Consider the following 21,271-nt stretch of genomic DNA (forward strand, 5'->3'; position numbering starts at 1 on the left):
CACGAAGCTCTACATTATAATGAAACTCATTCCCTTATATAGATCTTCGTACCTCATGAATCGACAAGTCGATTACCGTAAAGCCGATTTCGACAAGTCGGTTTCCTGATCACGTGATGTCCATCCCGTGATCTATAATGATGCTACCGCTTATCTAACCTGTGCTCTCTAGCCGATTGTCCCTACAGCGCTGTTTCCGTAGGTCCCAATACCAAGGCCTTAGGTTTATCTTATAATCCATGTTGCGGTGCGGGTACCTCCGTAACAAATAATCCCTATAATTTTTAAAGGTATTCTTTTAAATACCTATTTATAGGAAATTTTCCTTTTTTTTCTAAATCCTTTCAAATCAATATATTGTAAATTTATAATAGAATTTTATAATTTATTTTTAACAATTTTTATTAAAAAGTTATTAAAGATTTTATAAAAGTTTCAAATTTGTATGTAATTCCTATACAAATTTAAAAATCGATATTTTGAAGCTCTAGATCTCAATACAGAAAATTCCTAAAAATCTGAAATTTTCAAGGTAAACTAAAAATAATCTAAATTATATATATAAGTTTTCAATAAATTCTATTCATAAATAAGAAAATTAAAAATTCCATTTTTGGTGTAAAAAGTGACCCAAAAGGGGGGTGGCCCGAAAGTAGGGTACCCGACTTATTACTAATACAAAATACTCAATAAAAAAGTTTATCAGAGATCGAACAATCAGAAGGATCGAAATAATTATTCTTGGACATTCACATATTGAGATAGATTTACCATTATTTTCTGTCATGTGTTCACATACATTTATATCTCTGATCGATATCATCCGCTGGGGAGAGATGATAAATACTATTTGATAATGTGTCATGTTTTCAAGATACAACTCAACTACTCGGGTACGAATTGAACATAAAATACGAGGTATGATATCAAATAAGCAGAACTTTGTTGAGACGCTCAACTATCACCAGAAATGTTTAGGTTCTACTTGAGAATAGAAATTCACTTGAGATTTTAAACTCGCTTGAGAGACAAAATTCGCGTGAGATATCAAATGTACTTGAGAGATTAAATTCATTCGAGCGATTAAATTTACTCAATTCTCTCAAGATCCATACTCAATTCCTCAATCTTCCAACTTTCAGCCCTTGAGAAATTTCACATGAAAGTAAAGACTCAAAAAATCCACATCCGGCATCTCGGAAAAGACATATTTGCAGAAAGCTCGACCATTCCATTCCAGGGAAACTTCCTTGAAGATTCTAACCGAAAAATAAACCCATCACAAAATTATATCCCTTCCATCCATCCATCCATCCATTCATAAAAACAGTTAAAATCTAGCCCTAAGAATCCTTTGATCCAAGTGGATTCATCACAATTTGTCGATCTCCTGCCGCAAGGTTTATATAACCCTACCTACCTGGTACACCAATCCACACTCGGCTATTCATGATACCGTTACACACAATCTCCCCATCCAGTATGTGTGGCATTGAAGACTCCCCGACACTTACTCGATTAGTATCAATTCGATGCATAAGTCTCGGAGATACTTCCAAAAGAGTATGTCATCATTAAATCCTTCAATTTACCTTCCTGATATCTTACCCCGGAAGATGCAAGACCCGGATTGTGTCCCAGGGACTCGGTTATCGAATGATGAAGGATGGGAGGTCGGGATCGAGATGGTTTATAGGTGGGATGTAGTTTTCCCGTTCGGAACGGACCGAGGTGGTTATGTTGGAATTCGGATGCTGTAGGGGTTTGGGGATGATCCGTATCCTTGAGGATTGCTTCGGAGATGCAAAGTAGGATCATGTGGTAGGATATTGGATAGTTCCTGCATCAATCTGATTTTTCCCCTTTGTGCGCCGAGCGTTTGTAACGTTGCTCATTTTTGAATAATGACTGTCTTGGGAAGCATGTAGGTTGACTGGATAGATGGTTTGATTCGGATCCGATACTCTTTAATGCTTCATTGAATGATAATATGCAGAGTGCGAATATTGACGATCTCATCAATAGAATCTTTTGGGTATTTCTTTCGAAAAGGCTTTTGTGTGCTGGACTATTTTCTTCAGATTCTTCTTCAAGGAGATAAGTTGGTATATCATGATGAGAACCACTCCATATGAAGATATATTTGAATTGAACAGAGTAGAAAAACCCGTGTAGATTTATTGTCAGGTGCTTGGCTATTCCTTTCTATTGCGTGCACATATTAACATAGTTATCTTTTCTTGTAATCATTCGTATATTGCTGAAGATATCAGATTGAGATAGAACTTACCTAATAGTCAAATAGGAGATCTTTATGTACACTTGTGAATAGTATAAAGGTGAGAAGTGAGAGTTGAACATACGTAAGGTGTTGTCCTCCTCAACAACTCATATCATACTCCCTCCACTCATGTTCACCGCCTTGGGCTACTCATTCTGCCATTGAAATTGTTTCAATCTTCACTGTTGAAATTGAAAAGATACCTTTCTTATTACGAGTAGAATAAATGATTTCGCCTCAATTATGATATATATCTCTTTGATGGGGGCAAGCCCCCAGACCCCCAGTCCTCGCTGCGCTCGATGTTATGACTACCTTTAAGTCGGATACCCGACTTTCTGACCACCCTTGTTTTGAACCACCCTTTTACACCAAAAAGTGCTTTTTCAGCTTATTAATATCTTTATCAAAATATAATATAATTTATTAAAAACTTATATATATATAATTCAAATCATTTTTAATCTATATTAAAAGTTTCAGATTTTCAGGATTTTTCTAAACAGAGATTTGAAGCTTCAAAATATCGATTCTTTAATTTATATAACATAGTCTCTTAGTTCGTATATTATATTAATATGTATATTACTCTTTTTATATAAAAATTTATTTATACGTAATTATATACTTTCTTTATTTATAGATAGAGTTTTTTAAGAATTAAATATATAATATTTAAAGATATAAATATTATAAATTCCTAATAATAAATTGAAATTTCGACTAAACATAATAGTTATTATAAAAGGAATTTTTTAATAATGAAAATCATAATCAATCTGACTTTTGTTTAGAATATCATAAGAATATTTAATTTTTTATTATTATTAAATATTCTTTTTTCTAAAAAGAAATAATGATTAATCATTAAAATAAAAATAATAAGAAAAGCTTGATTTTAATATTTTTTTAAAGTAGTATATACATTAATATAATACATATACTAGTGAATAAACTACATTAAGAATTATATATAAATTTCAAATCAGTTTTAAATCTTTAATAACTTTGTAATTATAAATGATAAAAAGAAACTAATTACTTTTCTAAAGGTTTGAAACTTAAATTTATATAGAAAATAAAAAAAATAATTAAAGGAATTTAATAGTTATAAAGATGTAATCTAAATAAGGAAAAAAAAATCTCTATAATTTCGAAAATACTTTTATAAATACTTATTAATTGAAAATTTTCTAATTTTTTTTAAATCTCCTAAATTATTTATAATAAAAATTTAGAATAAAAATTAATGATTTATTTTCAGTAATTTGATTGAAAATTTATTAAAGACTTTTGAAAAAAGTAAAATTTATATATGATATGAATTAAAAAATCGCTATTTTAAAGCTTCAAATCTCCATTAAAAAAAACCCTTAAAAATCTGAAATTTTCACTATAGACTAAAAATAATCTGAATTATATATATATATATTTTCAATAAATTTTATTCATAAATAAAAAAGTTTTTTTGCTAATTTTGATAGTGAAAGATGATCTAAAACAGGAGTGGTCAGAAAGTCGAGTACTCGACTTACTTTTCTCCATAGGGTGAAATGATTCCTAACATCGCGATGATTAATAAGACTAGTAAGGTTATGATCACTTGTCGGATTGATATTAAATCACTTCCCTTTACATACCTACCGTTGATGATATATCTTAAACTCGTGATGATCGTAGATTTCCTGAAATCGGGAAGGTGATGTTATATTATATTATATCATATCATATATGATGATAAAGTTATGGAAAGACCAATCAAACAAGGATTATATATTCGTAGACAAGCAGTGTCCCAGTATTGTGCTGAGTAATTTATGTTATGTATATACTGGGTACGAGGCATGTTAGTACACGTGCGAGTATTTGCATTCATAGCTGGGCACGTGCTGGGCATATAACTAATAAGTAATTAAGCAAGCGGGGATCGAAGGAAGCTATGATAAGGAACCTTTCTTACCCTTCTCATTATGGTCCGGCTGCAAACGGTTCCGCTCACTAATAATACTTCCATAGTAGCACTCGTGATAGTCACGTTTCCGGTCTATCACACCACTCCATCGAGGGGTATGAGATAATCACGACAGTCTAGAATGAAAAGGACCTCCCATTGCCAAGAGGAGGGGTAATTTCTATCATCGAATCATCGTAAAGTCGCAATAACTTGATTAATTCGGAGGAAAATCAAGTTATCAGATGAACGATTTGATGTAGGTGTAGGGAACATATTGTCATCAAGTTATTGTCAAGATATTTACTCCTTTTAAAGTTTCCACCGAATCATTCTTTGTTGGTCAAAACTTGGTGGAAGAATGAAAAGATTCATAGCCGTCACCATCACCATCACCATCACTGTCACTGTCAACAAGGGACCGAGGAATAAAAAATAGAGTCAAAGCTTCTTCTTACTTCTTACTTCAGTCTTCAGTCTTCAGTCTTCTTCACTCTCCACTCTTTACCCTTCACTCATCACTCTTCACTCTTTTACTTCTTTCACCCTAGATCGGTTGAGTGGATCGTGGATCTTCGTAAAAGTCGATCAGTGCAGTGGCATAATTACCTAGCAGAGTAACTAGCACGTACCTAGTAACTCCAGTATGACGTATGATCGATAAAGTCCCTCAGCCACATCATCCAAATATCCAAATATCAACAGCTTCATCGGGAAATTGCATAGGTAATCAATGTCAAAGCACTTTCCACGTTTGTTTTCAGTGCTTGATACTTGGATTCATTTGTATGTGAAAGCACGGCAGTGACGGCACGTGAATTGACAAAGAAAGAAATAAGAAAGAAATAAGAAAGAAATAAGAAAGAAACCCTAACCTGTATGGAGTGAAAAGATCAATGAATAATAAGAAACAGCCAAGCTCAATGTCTAGCTAAATATTTGAATATACGAATTATAGATATACACATATACACTCACATACACATACACATGTACATACACATACACATACATATACATACACACACACACACACACACACACACACATTATATCACATCACTGCCATCATCATTAACCTCCACATCCATCTTCACCTCCACCTCCACCTCCACCCTCAACTAAGACTTCGACCTCATAGTGCTTTTCCTTTCAAATTTCACTGACTAAGTTCTTGGTCATCATCAATCACTTCGTACATCAAGTCAAAAAGTAGTCAACTTTCAAGTCGCAAACTCACTTACCCCAAAATTTACTAGTGGAAGCTAACTTACTATCGTCATCGCCGTACCTGCCGCCCGCTCCCCACCTCCACTTGGTTTGGTTCTTCCTCGAGTAACCTTTAGCACATGAAATATACTTGGTCTACTTAGATTTCAATTATTAAAAGCTTTCCGTTGATTTGTCTTTCTATTTTTTCCTTTCCTTTCCTTTCTTTTCAATCAATCATTCGATATTTCCTCAATACATTCATCCATCTTTCTGTACCATCTCACACGTCTTCTTCAATTTTGATACCCTTCATCGGGAGTAAGTTAAATCCTCTCCTTTCAACGAATGGATTGTACTGCGAATCTGCCATAAATGATACCCATGTGCAAGGTATCACTGGTACGACAACGGAGATTTGTCCTTACTGGGCATTTGTACGATAGGCTAGAATGGAGAATGTGAGAGGCTAACATGGCATTTGGTATAGTTTCCCATCATTCTTCACAATTGCATTGCATTCCTCTTGCTACAATCAAGAATCTACTCTTAATATCTTTCAATTAATTCGCTTCTTCCATCATGGCGGCGCGTAAGTTTTCATCACTATCTCTAAGATCCTTGGTCACACCAACCAATCTTCTCAGGAAAAGTAGCTAATCATTGATCAATTTCAGGTGGCATCATGGCCTTGGTGTCCTTGGTCCTCCTTGGTGCTTCGATTATGTTCATGTTCTTTGTGATATTGGGTGGCATAACAGGCACCACTCCTTTGGACAAAACACAATTTCTTACAGCCGATACTTCAAGTATTGCCGGAGCTAGACCAGTGTCACAATGGAATTACTTCAAAGTCTGTGGAGCTGGAAATACCGATTGTGGTAAACCAGTACCAGCTCTGCCTTTCGGTTATGCCTGGGTTGGAGGTGGTTCTGGTGCTCCTTCCAGTCTTCTTGGGTAAGTTGTGCTCAATCCAAGAATTTGCGACAGAAACTAATATCATATAGCTCGCACGGAAAATCCACCACTAGCTTCTCATACTTCTATATGTGGAGATTTGGATGGGTGTTTTATCTCATGGGACTCTTATTCGCAGTCCTCGCGTTCTTTGCGTCGCTCTTCGCAGCGACCGGTAGAGTAGCATCCTTTTCCGGGTCTGTTTTGTCAATGGTATCTCTCTTTTGGTTCTCCCTGGGAGCTTCATTAATGACGTAAGTTGACTTTTGTCATCATCAAATCATTCATCACGTCTGATAAGTTTGCAGTGCCGAATTTGTGAGAGCCCGCAACCAGTTCCGTCGCTCCGGTATGGATGCGAGTCTAGGCCGTTATGCATTCGGTTTCACTTGGGCAGCATGGGCATGCTTAGCAATTTCTGCTCTTTGCCTTTGTCTTGGAGGAATCGTAGGTGGACGTCGCCGAGAACGTCGCAGAGATAGTCAGCCATCCGCTGTTCGTGATGCTCCAATTGAAGCAGCAGGTACTACTGGTGGCGGTGGTATGTTTTCATTCTACCGCAATCAACGCGAGAGACGTGCTGCTCGTGGAGATGATAGCTCGTTCACAAGGAATGAAAGTCAGCGTCGGGTCGTCAAGGATGATTATGCTTAAATGTGTATCTTCATTCTTGATGAGACAGATGCTCATACTATTGTGACATCTAGCACGACGTCGACCGACTTGGATTGCAAGATTGGGACCGGATTGGATACGAATGAGTAATGATTAATCGATATCTACGATTACCTCTCGGTTGGATTTATACAACTCATGAATGATTGGAAATCCGTATTAGCGGCTGTGACGGGGTCAGGGGATCTCGTGAAGATTCCCGTGAGCGATAATAATAGTGGATGTGTGGATGACAGGGGAGTTTATTTCTTTCTTTCTTTATCACCTTTTTGTCGGTGGTTGTAATAATACCTTAATGTTAGTTGTTTCATTATTAATAAATGAAAAGACTTGTAAAGTAATAGGTTGTATCGTGTTTGTGTGAATGAATAAAGATGGACTTTAATGAGTTGAGGCTCGTTATTGATTTACTCGATTATCCCCCTTCATTTGTAGTTATTATTATTCCTTCCTTGCTCTTTTCGTTCTAGTTCTCGATTAAAAATGGAAATTCTTCTCTAGAGTTGAGATTTTGAATGATGTATACATAGAAGAACTTGGTTATGCCGGATTGAAATTTTCGATTAATGAAATCTAGTATAAAGAAGATTTCGGTATAAAAAATGATGGCTTAAGCTTTCTAATCAAAATTTATATCCGATTTCAATTCTAAATTCTAATATTTTCGAGAAAATATTATGTGATAATAACCTTTCAAGCTTACTTATTCAAAATATAGTTTATTTAGTCAGATTGATTTTTAAATTTTATACTGGAATTTAGTTAATTTAGTTCGGTATATTAATTTTCATCAAAATTCCAATATTTTTATATAAATTTTTAAAAATAAAATTAAAAAAAGTCCGATATATTTAAGTTTCCGGTATATCCCAGTTCAATATTGTCGGAACACGTGACTAACAATATAATATTACATGTTACGCTTTACCTTATATATATACGAAGTGTATAAGTAGAGGTAGTGTACATATATAGATATAGTAATTTCCTCTTTATACAAAAAGAGTAAATAGAAATAAACAATCCTTTTACTCATACATATTATATATACACACCTTAATAAGTCTACTCAACAAATATAGTCAAGTTTTTCTATAGTACTAAAGTACAGCTATTTGCCGAACATTAAAATTATACTAAAACTCATATAAATCATTTGTATTTTATTAAATAAACATAATATATATTAATAAATTTTATATCAATATATTCGATTTTATTTAAAATTCAAGAAAAAAAATTTGATTTATTTTTAAGATTTTTATTCATTATAAAATATATATAGAAAGTTAATAGAGATTAAAAATATTAAAATTTACTAATCAAATAAGCGAAAATCAAGAACTTTTCTTTTGATATTAATTCAATCTTATAAATATTAGTATATATTTATTTTAAAATGATAGAAATTTAAATAATAAATTCTTTATTATAAAAAAATAAAATCATATTCAAAATTTTAATTAAATTTAATGATTTCAAATATTTCTTTTTTATAATTATAAATAGGACAAAATGTCTGTTTTTGATGTGATTTTTAAAACCGACGAACAGCTATATATAATTATTATATATGAAAAGCTACTCTTTCTAGTACATAGTATATGAAAATTTTACATGACGATAAATACTAGTATTTGACCAGTAGTTTTTAAATACTATATACTAAACATAAGAGTAATAATATTTAAAATACTATCCTTTAGATATTATATATACTAGAATTAATTCGACTACTAAATAGACTCTTACTTACTCGCTTACTTACTTCCTCGCTTACTTATACGTTTACTTACTTACTTCTTATTTAATCTTATAGAAATTAAATACTAGATAGATAGATATTCCTAACTTATTTCTAGATTAATACTATTTTATTTATTCTATTCACGTTTTAAGTACTCAGGGAGATAGATAAATAGATAATAGATAGATAGATATATATGATATACATCTACTTAAGTTCTCGCTTGCTTTCCTTTTAATCTTATAGATACTTAAAACAATACTACTGTCCTATAAAGATTTTAGGTATTCAACTATTTTTCATTTTGACTCATTTTCATCTACTACACCCTAATTGTTTTCCTCGTAAACATCTTACAAGCAAAAGGAAAACTCATGTATAGTAGTTATTTATAGTTTTTCCTACTCCCTCCACGGACGATATTCCACATATCCACCGCCCGTACTAACATTCAATTCATTTCCTCCGCGTATATCAAGCGGAATCAATTCCTTCACCGATTCGGGCATATCTTCCCATCCCGTCCAATGCGTCGCATTTACATTTTCAGACTTACTACTTTCATCCAGTGTAGATATGACATCATTTTCACTCTCGGATCTACTCTCCTTGTATTTCTCCCCGCGGTCCAGACGTCCTAGTTCGCCGGCAAATTCGTCGACCCATGTTCGGGCCACCGCGGCTCCATTTCGTAGCAAAGCTTTATATGAGGAGCTCCAGTTATCTTGCTGGTTTGCGAAACCCCTTTTTTCTAAATCGAATATTTGTTCATCGATTCCTACGATTTTTTTCCCTTCCAGCCCGCAGGCCGTGATGCGATCCCACCAGCCTCGTTCCATGATCATGTTGAGTCCTACGCCGTAACTACTCACGTTTCTCCGTAGGTGGACACCGAGACTTGCGATTTTTTCGTGCTCGTTCAACCAGACTCCTGGATTGTCTGTTCTTCCTAGGATCGTGAGGCCCAATTTGTGGAGAAGTCGGATGGTGGATTCTTCGAGGAGGTTGACGTAGCATTTTGCGCCGAAGTTGCGGAAGGTGAGTAGGTCGATGATGGGATAGATGACTAGTTGGCCTGGACCGTGGAATGTGATAAGTCCGCCGCGCGGGGTTTGCACTACGTCGGGTATTTGTTCGTTTTTGTGGGAGGGGGTGAATGGTGGGCGGATGGTGGGGAGATGGGTGGTTGAACGGGGAATTAAGGGCTCGCGAAGAGATTTGAGGAGGGCATCTGAGAGAGGGGTTTGTAGCTCGCGCCGTCCGATGGTGTAGACGGGGGTGGGTTGGAATGTGAGGACTGTGGGGATTGGGGCGGGTGGTTTGGGGTCGGGGTGTTGATGTGCTGAGGTTTCTGCGCTGGATTAGTATTATGGTTGAATAGGAGGAGGAATGTGATGTCCGAGTAGGCATACCCTTCTTATATTCGAGCAATCTGGATACGAGGGTAGATTGAATAGTTTGAGCAATGTGAAAGGGGGTGACGCCGCTGAGATGAATGTGGCGGATGAAATTGCTCCGGACTGAGGGAGGGGGTAGAGGAATCATGGTTTGATAATCATGAGGAAAGAAAGGAGATTTGTATGAAAATGGAGAGGAGCATTAGAGAAAATGAACGCGACAGTGTATCCTGCAATCAGGCGTTTCAATGCAAAAGAAAAGAGCAACGTGAAGTTTTGACAAGAAAGAAAGAAATGTTGTAGAGGAGATTAGATAAGGTTAAGAGCTTTTCCAAATTGGCTGGAAGTAAGCTCATATCTTATCCTTTCTACTCTGTACCTACATTGATAAAGGTACACATAGCTATGGCAACAATAGAGAATACTTCCTCTAACCGTTTCATGAGCTTGGGAATACGTGAATGAAGTTGTAAAATTCCATTGCTTTCGACATTACTGTAATTAGTAAATGTTGCAATCAGTTGGAGATGAAGATTAACTTATCGTAGAGCTTATCGAAGATTAATTACATAATCAGACATCATCAATAAGATCAGATCAGGTAAATGCCCCCGCCATGTCCGATCTCCTCTTTCATTTCAAGCTTCTCTCCCATCGGTACTCGTCAGTTTCGACTTTTCTTGAAATTCTCACAATTATTTAACTTCAACTTACATCTCCAAAATAACATTGACACAACGAAATCATGACAGAAGCTCCTTTGAATTACGAAGCCTCAGCTGGCGCCACCAATCTTCAAGTCTCAAGGACCTTACCATCGGAAGTAGTTCAATGTTTAGAAAATGCTAGATTTGTACGTCTGTACCTTTCTCACTTACATCTTCTTCAGAAGCACATACTGATACTATATAATCCATAGCTTCATCTCGCAACATGCACATCTCTCCGTCCTCACGTCTCTCTCATGAACTATACCTATCTGCCCAGCACCCCTTGGTCTCCCTTTCCCACCATCATAATGACAACAAATCCCTCTTCGAAAAAAACCCACAATCTTCTCGAAAATCCACAAGTCTCATTACTAGTCCACGATTGGGTATCGCATCGGCCGCCTACAGGAAACAGAGCTACGAGTCCGCCGCGGAATGCGGGGGGAAGAAGCAGTTTGGCGGAAATGTTGATTGGGTTGAATACGAGTGCGATTAGTAGTATTAGCGCGACGATTAATGGAGAAGCGAGGATAGTTGAGAGAGGAGGAGAGGAAGAAAAATGGTTGAGGGAGAGACATTTGGAGAATTGTGTGTTTCTTGGGGAGGAGGGAGTTACGGCTGGAGAGGGAGATGGGGGGAGAGTGTTTGTGGAAGGGGAGGAGGTTAGGGTTGTTAGTGTGAAGGTGGGAGATGGGAGAGTTAGTGATTGGAAAGGGGCGGTGAGGGATTGGATTTTGGAGGATGATGGGGAGAGGGGGAATGGTGCTGCGGGTGAAACGTTATTGAATGGTGTACATTGAGGTGGCGATTAGGAATGAAATCCAGAGAGTTGATTTGTATGACTTTCCAAGGAAGGAGATATTTGAATTCTGTCACGAAGTGCGAGGGCGAATTCATCGTTGAAGCCACTGGCTCATCAGAGAAGTCGAGCTTTATTTAGGTTTCTACCTCCCTGCGGTTGTTTCAAATGATGGCATTCGACTAAAGGATAATGAATATTCAATATTCCATCAATAACTCATTATCAGGTCTGAGAAGAATGCTTTTGGGTTCATCAGATGTTGACGAGAGCACGCCCATCAGTAGATATACCGCTTAGTTGCTGTTAAATAGAAACTCGATGTCACACATTCTCCTTGATCTTTCAATTTCATCCAATCTTACAATTTGGGCAAAGCTCTAATACTTTCTACGCCATGCTTATTTGTAATTAAACTTAAGCTTACTCGAGTCTTTAATTTATTGATCAGTTCTTTCGCATCTCTCATCCAAGATGTGCACAAAACAGGGTTTTCTCATTGAACTCTTGTAGTCCCTGAGATTTGTTGCTTTGATCGAAGGGTTTAGAATACATTGTATGTGTATAGAATCCAGTAGTCGGCAAAGTAAACGAATGCCCATAGTATTGATATTGGAATTAAGAGTTGCATAGAAAGCTAGGGAAAGGAAAGAAACTTGCAATAGCGTGTTCTACAATGTTGAAGCTCTTGGCAAGTCACTCCTTAATGAACATCCATTTTCATGCTCATATATTCACAGCGCCTGTAAAGATGTTTCAGAACCAGGAAACAGCTGTAGAATACGTATCGATTAATTCCATCCATATCATTATTTCCTGCATCGAGCACGAGATATACGAAGCTTGTATGATGCCTCATACTCCGGAGGATTCAATATGGAACTCGGCTATCCGACAATCCTCGAATTTCTGCTTGAAGTAGCCTAGAGGCTGAAACCAGAGAATAGAGAATGAAGACTGACATCTGATCTTTCCTCGGTGCTACATTGAGATGGGGAATTGTACAGTTTTTCAAAACTCAGTGCATGCGGGAGAACGTTGAAGAAATTCTACCATTGGTGTTTCTTGTCGTATATTGACATGCCTGCTCTTCTGCCTGCTAATGCTGTCATTATATGGATATTCACTTGAATCCAAGATTGATTAAGACGAACTAAGGTCACCTGCATTTATCTTGAGTGAGAAGTTAGACTAGCTACTCGGAATATTGCTCGGTAGCTAGTTCAAGAAAACTTTGATAATGTAAATTACAACGAATGAAAATATCTATTTTGGGGCTTAATACCTAGGCATCTAGCAATTACGCCTCATCTTGCAAGTTTCTTCTCATCTTCTATTTTCCAAATCATTCACTAGCCATTGAATTGAGAAGCTAGAAAATTTCTACCATTTAAAGCAGTCTTTCTCCTGCCCTCCCCCTTCCTCTTCTTCCATCCCTCCGACACAGCACAACGTCACGGTCTAGTCCTTGTTTTTATCTCTTTTGATCACTACCTCTGAACGTCTCACTCAGAATTATTCTGTCAAATTTCGATCAAGCGGTAAAGCAATTCTTCTTCTTCTTTTAAGTTGTATGTTTTGACGCTTGGCTTATTTCTTTAAAGGGTGTCAAATCTCAATCAACATAGTTGAACGCATCAAGAAACTTCTCACTACCGGTTTTGTGCTTTAATAAGACTCTGTTTCGAGATATTGTCACCCACAAAATCCACTAAGAACTCTATCCGTCAAATCCCAAGCATCTTCATCATGGAAAGCAAACCCAGTAAACCCTTGATACCAGACCCTCTCACACACTGGGCATTCATTCCCCCCAAACGCTTCTATTCCACCCCCATGCAATCCGATTTCCTCTCCTACAAGCCCATCTCTCCCGACGATTGGTTCAACGCCGCCAGCGAAGAAGCCATTGGTATCGGCACCGTTCGACTCGAGGTACGCTGCAGTTACAAAGGCAGCAAGGCCTGGCGCTTCATCGAATTCAAAAATGTTCGGCATGTGAAAGGTTCTGCACGACAAATCGGCAGGGAAAAGAGTGAGTATTCAAGCGTGGAAGAGAGATTCTTGGGCTCGGCCCCCGACTGGTCGGATACGGTGGTTGTGGATCGGGAGAGAGGAACACCTTTGTTTATTGTAAGGAATGGCTCTCTTTACAGCGAGCCGTGTAAGAAATTGGGTACGGAGTGGAATTGAAGGGATGTTGTGATAGACTACTCGTCGCGACTGAATTCATCCTGTTGCTTACTTGTAGATTCCTTTTGTTTTCCATCTTCAATGCTCGACTCTTTTTTTAAAGGGCATATCATATGGGTGTTTGGCCATTTTGAGGGACAGTAGCTGAGAAAAACTCAAGAATAGAGGCTTGGGATCGATACCCCAACTCGGGTGGTCCTCCTTCATCATATCCTCCTAGTCTTTTTTCGGTCAACGCATTTCCATGGGAAACCATTTATTTTCTGAGTTTAGGTTAAGATTTTAAAAATCGAAGATTGTGATGTATTGAGCAGGTCCTTCACCACAATCTTGCCCTTTCTCCTTGGAATGTCTTTTCCATTGGGAGAAATCTGGGATGGTTTTGGAAATTCATAATTTTGGGATGATGATATGACATAGATCTTGGAACGCTCACCATACTACACAGAACTTTCTTGTAGGACAAGTTTCATTTGAAAAGTAATGGAAAAACATTTGCGAGGTTAAATTCTAGAATTGAATACTCAAGCTAAGGTTTCATAGCTTTCATTTTTGTTGCCTCTGAAAGTGAAATTGTGTCTCTACCAGCTTGAAGCTTTAATAGACCAACTTCGAGATATACCAGCTCTGAACATCACAAGTGAATAGATGAGACCTCAGTGGATAGGTGCATGATTCGCGAAGTATCACCACTACGAGATTCCGTTTCACACGCACATACATCAAATTCAGAAGTTTTAAAGATGGAAGAAAGATTTCCATAACTAGCATGTTGAATGCTACTCCCCCCACTGCAAATCCATCATCATAGAAAAAAAAGGTAGATACAGAGACGAGAAAAAAATATATATAAAGAGAAGCATAAAGCGGACCACTCTTTGGGTACTTCACCATTTTCTTCCTTCCACCCCACCCCACCTCATCTCACCCCAGTACCTCCACTATAACTCTCACCCCCTATCTTCTACCTATTACCCACCCCCACAACTTCTCCCAATCCCCTAGTCACCCCCTCCTCAACCCCCCCTTCTCTAAGCAATCTTCTTCAAAACAAACGCCAAAGCCAGCGACTGATACTTCGCCGTATACGTCAAATGAGCCAAAGTATCCAACCCAGAGCAACAAAACGGATCCCCAAAATCGCAGTACGATTTCACGATACTCGAGTAGGCTGTGAGCGATTGATCGCTGGAGCGGGGAAAGAGTCCGTTTTGGAAACAGGTTCCTACGTGGAAGGATTGTTGGTTGACCATGTAGCGAGGATCGCCCATCTATTTGTGGGGGTTGTTAGATGTTATGTGATAGGGGTGTGGATTGTGGGAGGAGAACGGAGGACAAGAAGGAGAAGGGGGAGAGAGGGACTAAAAGAGAAATGTATATACCATCACAGTCGCTTTAACATGCGAACCATACGCCGAGTCAATCGCCGGAGTTTTCGTTCCCAAGATTCCACCGCCTCCACCTCCAAGCGTATCACTGATACATTCCGCTATACATTTACCAAACAATTAGCATTGCATTACATAAACAATATAATTCATAATTCGAAGAAACCCACCACCCTGAGAATACCCCAAAAGAACAATTTTTTGCGACGGGCAGGCATCAACCGCGGCAATAATATCCGCCTTCATAGCTGCAACACCACTTGCGACACTGGGAGCATAGGGTGCCAGCAGAGCCGGATAAGAAACCGAAGTTCGCGTGACGGATTTACTAGTAGCGAGTTGGATGGCTGAAGCTAGAGAACCGATGATACCTTCGCCAGGTAATTCAGTGGATGCGCGCGCAGTGATGATGCGGATGTCGGTGCAGGCTGCGGTTGCGTTTACGGCAGAGGTTTCGGGGATGGGAAGAGGTAGAGGGTTTGCATTGATGAGGGAATTGGAGAAGATTGAGAGGAGAGAAAGTAGGACGAGTGGTGAATGCATTTTGAGTGGTGTGTTGTGGGCGAGTAGGTGAATGAAGCTGGGTGTGTTTGGGAGAGAAGTCACAGTGAGTCTGTGAGATGAAGAATCAGAAGAAAAGAGATGAGATGAGATGAGATGAGATGAAACTGATATACAAAAATCAGAGGATATTCAAGGCTCATATATATTTACACTTCCTTGGTATGTTTCGCCTGCCTCATCCCATCAACTAAGCTCACATTACATCAAAAAATCGCACCGATAACCATAAGCTAGCGATTAAACGAGGAAGGAAAAACAAACTCATCACTTACTGACTTGAAATTCCCGAGGTATTCGTCTAGAATATATGAAGGGGTAAAAAGCGGGTCTTCCCGCTGAATATTCCTTCTGCGAAGAGACACTCTCCCGTTGTACCAAGTGGGTACCAAATACTCCACCATATTGCTTTGTTTTCTGCTAAAAATATGTTTATATGACTTCTAGCAGGAGAAGATACACAAAATGGAGATGTAACTGTCCTGATGTCGCCCCGAGGTGTTCTTGGAATCTGCAATGCGGGGAGTTAGTGCTCTATGTCTACACCTCGTAGATGCAAGCCAAGAATGCGGGGTATTCTCATCTAATCTTCGATTTCCAATATCATTCCAGATGAATACAAAAACTGCCCCCCCCTCTTTACGATCGTCATCTGAACTGTCAGCCAAGGGGTTTATTGAGATTGCATTGATGGATATGAAAATACCTCGGCGCCTTGTTGTTCTCCAAGAGATACATCATAAACTTGAGGAAAGAGAAACAATACGAAGAACATTAAGGAGGAGGATGAATTTCGCAAACAAAACCAAAATGAAGACGTTTTTTTCACATTAGTCAATGTCATTATGACAAGGTTTCCCCACAATTTTCCCCTATGACTGCCTCCACGCCATGACACTTGCATGTAGATCATGATCCACTGGTAAGGTTCAAAGATGGAATGCGATCATAGATTGTAGTTTCCCAAAATAACGTTACTCCTTCCATCTCATATAAATGGGATTTTGTCTGATCTAAGCTACGATCTATCGTTTAGATTCCAAAAATTCTCAATCGGAAAGCCAGTGGAGTAAATTGTTTCTTGAAACATGATCCCTAAGCCAATCGCATCTTCAACGATAGTGTCCATGATAGAAGTAAAAGAAGCATATACAATGATGACTATGCAATAATCTGAGCACAGTATGAAACGTCTAACCACTCTGCAATGTCATGCCGAGGTATTTGTTGTCATGTAAAAAACTTCAAATGAACAACAAAGTAGAATATCAGATGGTGCAAAACAACTTGAGTGATTATGTAAATGATTGGTTTATATAAGTTGCAGCATCTCGCATGCGGCTTTTACCCACAATACGGGATCTGATAGACTAGACTGGAATGATAAGGCTGGACGCAGATTGTCATTAGACATAATACTCCGAAAATCAGTTTGCTTGAACGAAAGCCCAATCGACCGAGGCATGCTTTAATTCTACCAAGCTGTAGAATTCAGATCATGGGATCTCAAGACTTTTTCCGCGGTCGTTCTGATTTATTCTCCCACTCAAGAAAGTTAACATTTGATCATTCGTAATTCTGAATGCTCGGCATGCAACCCACTGCAACTCTGCCGTCTCTTTCTTCGGGATTAGACATCAGAAAATAGTGACCTGAATTTGCGCCATCATGTGTGCAGCCTTTCGCGATCCATAGACAAAATTTAGCGCCTCTAACCATTGTTCTCCAGCCGCTGTCAAACGTCGCGAATTTTGTAATGAGATTGCATATACTCTAATCGGTAGAATTCAAATATAGATGGGGAAACCATCTGCGAATGTCAAGCTAGAGGAGGCTGAACATGACTCAATGATAGGTCGAGATGCTGAATACATTACACAAATCCGGGGAAAGCCAAAAGAAGCTATTTGGTCGCTGCCGTGCCACCAAGTAGAATGATAGGTGCTAGATATTGGAGGGTGAAGGCTGAATACGCTCCAATAAGGACAAACGTTCCGTAAAACAGGATATAAAACGTGTTTAGCCAGCCAATCGCAACTATATACAGTTTTGGTTACCCCTGTGTAGCTCGATGTGAAAATTGACTGCGCAATTGGCTGCTAACCGAATATACTTTCGCAATTTTCTGATAGATGACGACCTCTCTTTTGATATTTGAAGTTGACTATTCAGGATCAATTTCTGATTATCTATGCTAGTCAAGTCGTATATTTCTAAAGATTTGGACTTACTAGAAGCCTAGATTTATAGAATCATGTTAAAAGCGGCATAAAATAGTTTCACTAGATTTCAGATCTTGAAGTATCAAAATACATTGAAGTAGTATACTTCGAAAGAACTTCATCGCATGCCAAAATAACCAAACCTGCTCAGATGTCAGTAATCACTCCCTAACTACCCAACAGCTGAAACTCACCAGTCTGCGACATCTAGAGTCGAAGGAATCATTTGTTGAAAGTCCGGCTGTATCCAGTATGCCATCTGATCTGGAGATATGTAATTCATAGTCCCAGGAAAATTAGGGTCTTGATATTGAGCTGTCTCTTGGGCTGGATTCGGTATCGCGGTAGTAGGCCACAAATCATCCGAGACGAAATATTCACCTCCATGTAGTGATGGAGTGGATTGATGTCCAGCTGGTGGCGCGGACGGTATGCTCGTTGGCGAAACACCGTCATTGTTACCAATTGATGTCCGACCCTCATTTCGAATACTTGTACCCTTCCCTGACACGAAATTTAGAGTTGCTTTTTGGTGTGCTAGCAAAGAATGCGTAAGTGGAAGACTGTCTTCCTTGGCCTCTCTAGCTGATTGTGATGCTGATAATGACTCTTCAATGAAGCTAAATACAGGCACTGTATGCTCACCAATTTTCTTGAAACGTTTGGTACCCTCAAGGGTATAATTTGCAAATCCTGCTGCCTTCAAAATCGTTTCGAAAAGACCTCTAACCATTTTAGCAACTAGCCATACATCAGAGAGCTTGTCCAGAGCAGACATGCAAATCGAAACTCTTTTACGAGCATCTGCGTTTGTTGACGTTAGATAAACCTGTAGTTCGTAAACATGCATGATAAGGGCAGAAAGTAAAGAATATATCCTATAGAATCATCAGCAACCAGAATATGTCTGGAATATACAAAATTTGTTCTTACAAAAATGGAGGAGCATGCCTCAATTCATTGCGTGCAATCATATTTTCAGCGACTGAAGTAATTGCGCCTGCAGATTGAAAGGCAGGGTGTTGTGAAATATTAAGCCTCTCGTGAAGTTCAGATGACGATTTGACTGATGGCAAGTAGGCACGATACAAGAGGCATCTTGTAGTATGGTATATGGAATGCAGATATGAGGCCCAGAAGTTGTTGTTCGAAGGGTTCCATCGAATCTGTCTGGGACAGTTCTGAAGCCATTCATTTAAAGCTTGATCGCACTGTTGTAAAATGAGAGAATTATTGCCACGCTTCTTGGAGTATAGAGAATAATGCTGGAAGAGTATGTCGTCCATGATCTCGCATATTTTCACATATTGGAGAAAGAACTGCACTTGTATTTCATCCTCAGGCTCCGTGTGATCGTCAACAAAATCTTCTTCGCGGATCATTTCCAGATCGGAATCTTCCAAATTGATATGTGCTGGGCGTCCAAGAGCGGTTGCTACTGACCGATCTCTGATGTACAAAGTCCACCAGATCCTTTTCCAGAGCCTTTTATCTGCAGGGCTGAGACGAGAGCCACTGGGATTTCGGTGCATTCCAAATCCTTGAGCAATTGTAGTCGCTAGTCCATTCCAATAAAACACATTTTTTGTAACCACCCCTGGCTCTTCCCAGTACTATTTTCAAATATTTAGTATTCTATTCAATGACACAAATCCAAGGTAACCAATAACGTACCCATCCTAAAAGAATAAGTGCCTGAACTATAACAACCCGATCTTCTTCATAATCAGCATCGTAGAGCGCTTTTGCTCTTTTATAAAATATTGTTGCTGCTGGAATGGGGGAACCATTTGCATCCAGCAGCATGGATGTAGTGCAAACTCTGGATCCAGCCAACAAGATTGCTTGCATTAGAAGTAAGGGAGGCTGATTATCGAGGTCGTGCCAACGTTGCATGAACCACGATTTATTAATAATTGGAATGACCGGAGCTACCCATTTAAAATATGCATCGATCAACTCCTCACACAAATCTCGAGGAGGTAGTTGTAGTGCACCTCGCTTTGCAAGGATATCCATCTCTTCGGGATTCATTTTGGTAGCCATGCGTTGATTTGCAGCGTCCTCCGGTAGAGGATAGTGCACAGCGTCCGATGTGCCATAATAGTCCCTCATGAGCATTGCCAATGATGATTTTTCTTGTAAGTATGCTACTTTTCCAGGATTTTCAATTGCCGATGAAGAAACTGGTGGACTTATTAATTTCACATATTGTTTGGTACTATCAGGTTGCTGCTTGATATGGTGACCAGCTTGGAGAATCAGAGATGCAAAATCATCGTGATTTGACGCGACTGGCTGAGGAAGCCCAGCATCGCCACTCTTTTCCTCTTCTCCATCACCGTTATCATTGGAATGTTCGCACTGCTTGGCTCTATATTCGTGTAAGATTACAAAAGCAAAAGATTGAGGGACGAATTGCAAAAAGATCTTGGTCTGATTACTGACAATGAAATGGCGGACTTTCTTCTTCCGGCGGACGTCCTTCCCCTGCTCACGTTCTTCTTTCGCGGGGGTATATTGCAGTCCAAGAAGAATGCCTCACAATTTGTACACTACAAAATCGTGAAGTTAGTATTGCCTCTCAAGAACAGAATCCAGGGAGAAACGAGGGGAAATCAGGTATCAATACTGCATAGGGAAGCGAAAAGAGTACATGAGGCGAGACACAATAAGTGAGGGTGGAATCGGGGCATTGAAGTAGGCATTCAAAGCAAAGAAATCGGTGAATTATTTATACTCACTGGGATTCCGTGAGATCCTGCGTCGCATCGCACCTAGTTTGGGTCAATGATATACATGGAAGTAAGATCCAAAGGGGGATCTCATACTCTTCTCGAATGGCACATCTGTTCAACAATGCCATTAGTATTGACCGCCATCTAAAGTATTGATGGTGCTTACCCCGCATGCCCTACCTGCCCGAGGTCTTCATCTCTTTTTAGTAAACTATAGATAGGAAGGAAACTCTATTGATGGAGCCCTACCTGCGGAAAGTTCGACGACATGGTGATGAAGTAGACTTCGTTGGCATATCTTCTGCCTTATCATTTGAAGCATCATGATTTCCCAAGGATTCCTCTTCAGAATGATGCTGTTGGTGTTCAGGCGCAAACTGAAGACCAGTCGAGGGATTCATCGTTGAAGAGATCGTTATCGAGGATAAAGGGTTGAGAGATTG

The 21,271-nt window shown here is 38.8% G+C and overlaps 6 protein-coding genes across 6 annotated transcripts; 2 read left to right on the top strand and 4 right to left on the bottom strand.

Annotated features, from left to right (window-relative positions):
- Nucleotides 1–1,524: 1,524 nt before the first annotated feature.
- On the bottom strand, nt 1,525–1,818 carry EAF01_009126 (uncharacterized protein; the record flags this gene model as incomplete). The annotated part of the gene is made up of 1 exon (XM_038917382.1): nt 1,525–1,818. One exon carries the CDS (start codon nt 1,816–1,818, stop codon nt 1,525–1,527), a length of 294 nt encoding a protein of 97 aa, XP_038766987.1.
- A 4,205-nt stretch (nt 1,819–6,023) lies between these two features.
- Nucleotides 6,024–7,052, top strand: EAF01_009127 (uncharacterized protein; the record flags this gene model as incomplete). The annotated part of the gene is made up of 4 exons (XM_038917383.1): nt 6,024–6,033; nt 6,119–6,398; nt 6,449–6,652; nt 6,707–7,052. 4 exons carry the CDS (start codon nt 6,024–6,026, stop codon nt 7,050–7,052), a joined length of 840 nt encoding a protein of 279 aa, XP_038766988.1.
- Nucleotides 7,053–9,119: 2,067 nt separating this feature from the next.
- EAF01_009128 (uncharacterized protein) lies at nt 9,120–10,469 on the bottom strand. Its single transcript, XM_038917384.1, has 2 exons — nt 10,233–10,469; nt 9,120–10,171 (listed from the first exon to the last, which is right to left on the bottom strand). Exons 1-2 carry the CDS (start codon nt 10,363–10,365, stop codon nt 9,222–9,224), a joined length of 1,083 nt encoding a protein of 360 aa, XP_038766989.1. The 5' UTR covers nt 10,366–10,469; the 3' UTR covers nt 9,120–9,221.
- Nucleotides 10,470–10,859: 390 nt separating this feature from the next.
- On the top strand, nt 10,860–12,203 carry EAF01_009129 (uncharacterized protein). Its single transcript, XM_038917385.1, has 2 exons — nt 10,860–11,070; nt 11,137–12,203. The coding sequence occupies exons 1-2, from the start codon at nt 10,963–10,965 to the stop codon at nt 11,725–11,727; spliced, it is 699 nt and encodes a 232-aa protein (XP_038766990.1). The 5' UTR covers nt 10,860–10,962; the 3' UTR covers nt 11,728–12,203.
- Nucleotides 12,204–14,950: 2,747 nt separating this feature from the next.
- Nucleotides 14,951–15,850, bottom strand: EAF01_009130 (uncharacterized protein; the record flags this gene model as incomplete). The annotated part of the gene is made up of 3 exons (XM_038917386.1): nt 14,951–15,190; nt 15,302–15,408; nt 15,478–15,850. 3 exons carry the CDS (start codon nt 15,848–15,850, stop codon nt 14,951–14,953), a joined length of 720 nt encoding a protein of 239 aa, XP_038766991.1.
- A 2,358-nt stretch (nt 15,851–18,208) lies between these two features.
- On the bottom strand, nt 18,209–21,229 carry EAF01_009131 (uncharacterized protein; the record flags this gene model as incomplete). Its single annotated transcript, XM_038917387.1, has 9 exons — nt 18,209–18,233; nt 18,285–18,968; nt 19,024–19,703; nt 19,765–20,464; nt 20,539–20,645; nt 20,835–20,867; nt 20,922–20,939; nt 20,995–21,019; nt 21,078–21,229. 9 exons carry the CDS (start codon nt 21,227–21,229, stop codon nt 18,209–18,211), a joined length of 2,424 nt encoding a protein of 807 aa, XP_038766992.1.
- Between the last annotated feature and the right edge of the window lie 42 nt (nt 21,230–21,271).

This window comes from Botrytis porri, assembly GCF_014898465.1.
Source record: "Botrytis porri strain MUCL 3234 chromosome Unknown BPOR_013, whole genome shotgun sequence".
Classification (NCBI taxonomy): domain Eukaryota; kingdom Fungi; phylum Ascomycota; class Leotiomycetes; order Helotiales; family Sclerotiniaceae; genus Botrytis; species Botrytis porri.

Coding starts and splice junctions, on each gene's coding strand:
- EAF01_009129 (XM_038917385.1), top strand. CDS start 10,963: ATGACAGAAGCTCCTTTGAATTACGAAGCCTCAGCTGGCGCCACCAAT. Junction 11,071..11,136: donor GTTTAGAAAATGCTAGATTT/GTACGTCTGTAC, acceptor TATAATCCATAG/CTTCATCTCGCAACATGCAC.
- EAF01_009128 (XM_038917384.1), bottom strand. CDS start 10,365: ATGATTCCTCTACCCCCTCCCTCAGTCCGGAGCAATTTCATCCGCCAC. Junction 10,172..10,232: donor ATTGCTCGAATATAAGAAGG/GTATGCCTACTC, acceptor AATCCAGCGCAG/AAACCTCAGCACATCAACAC.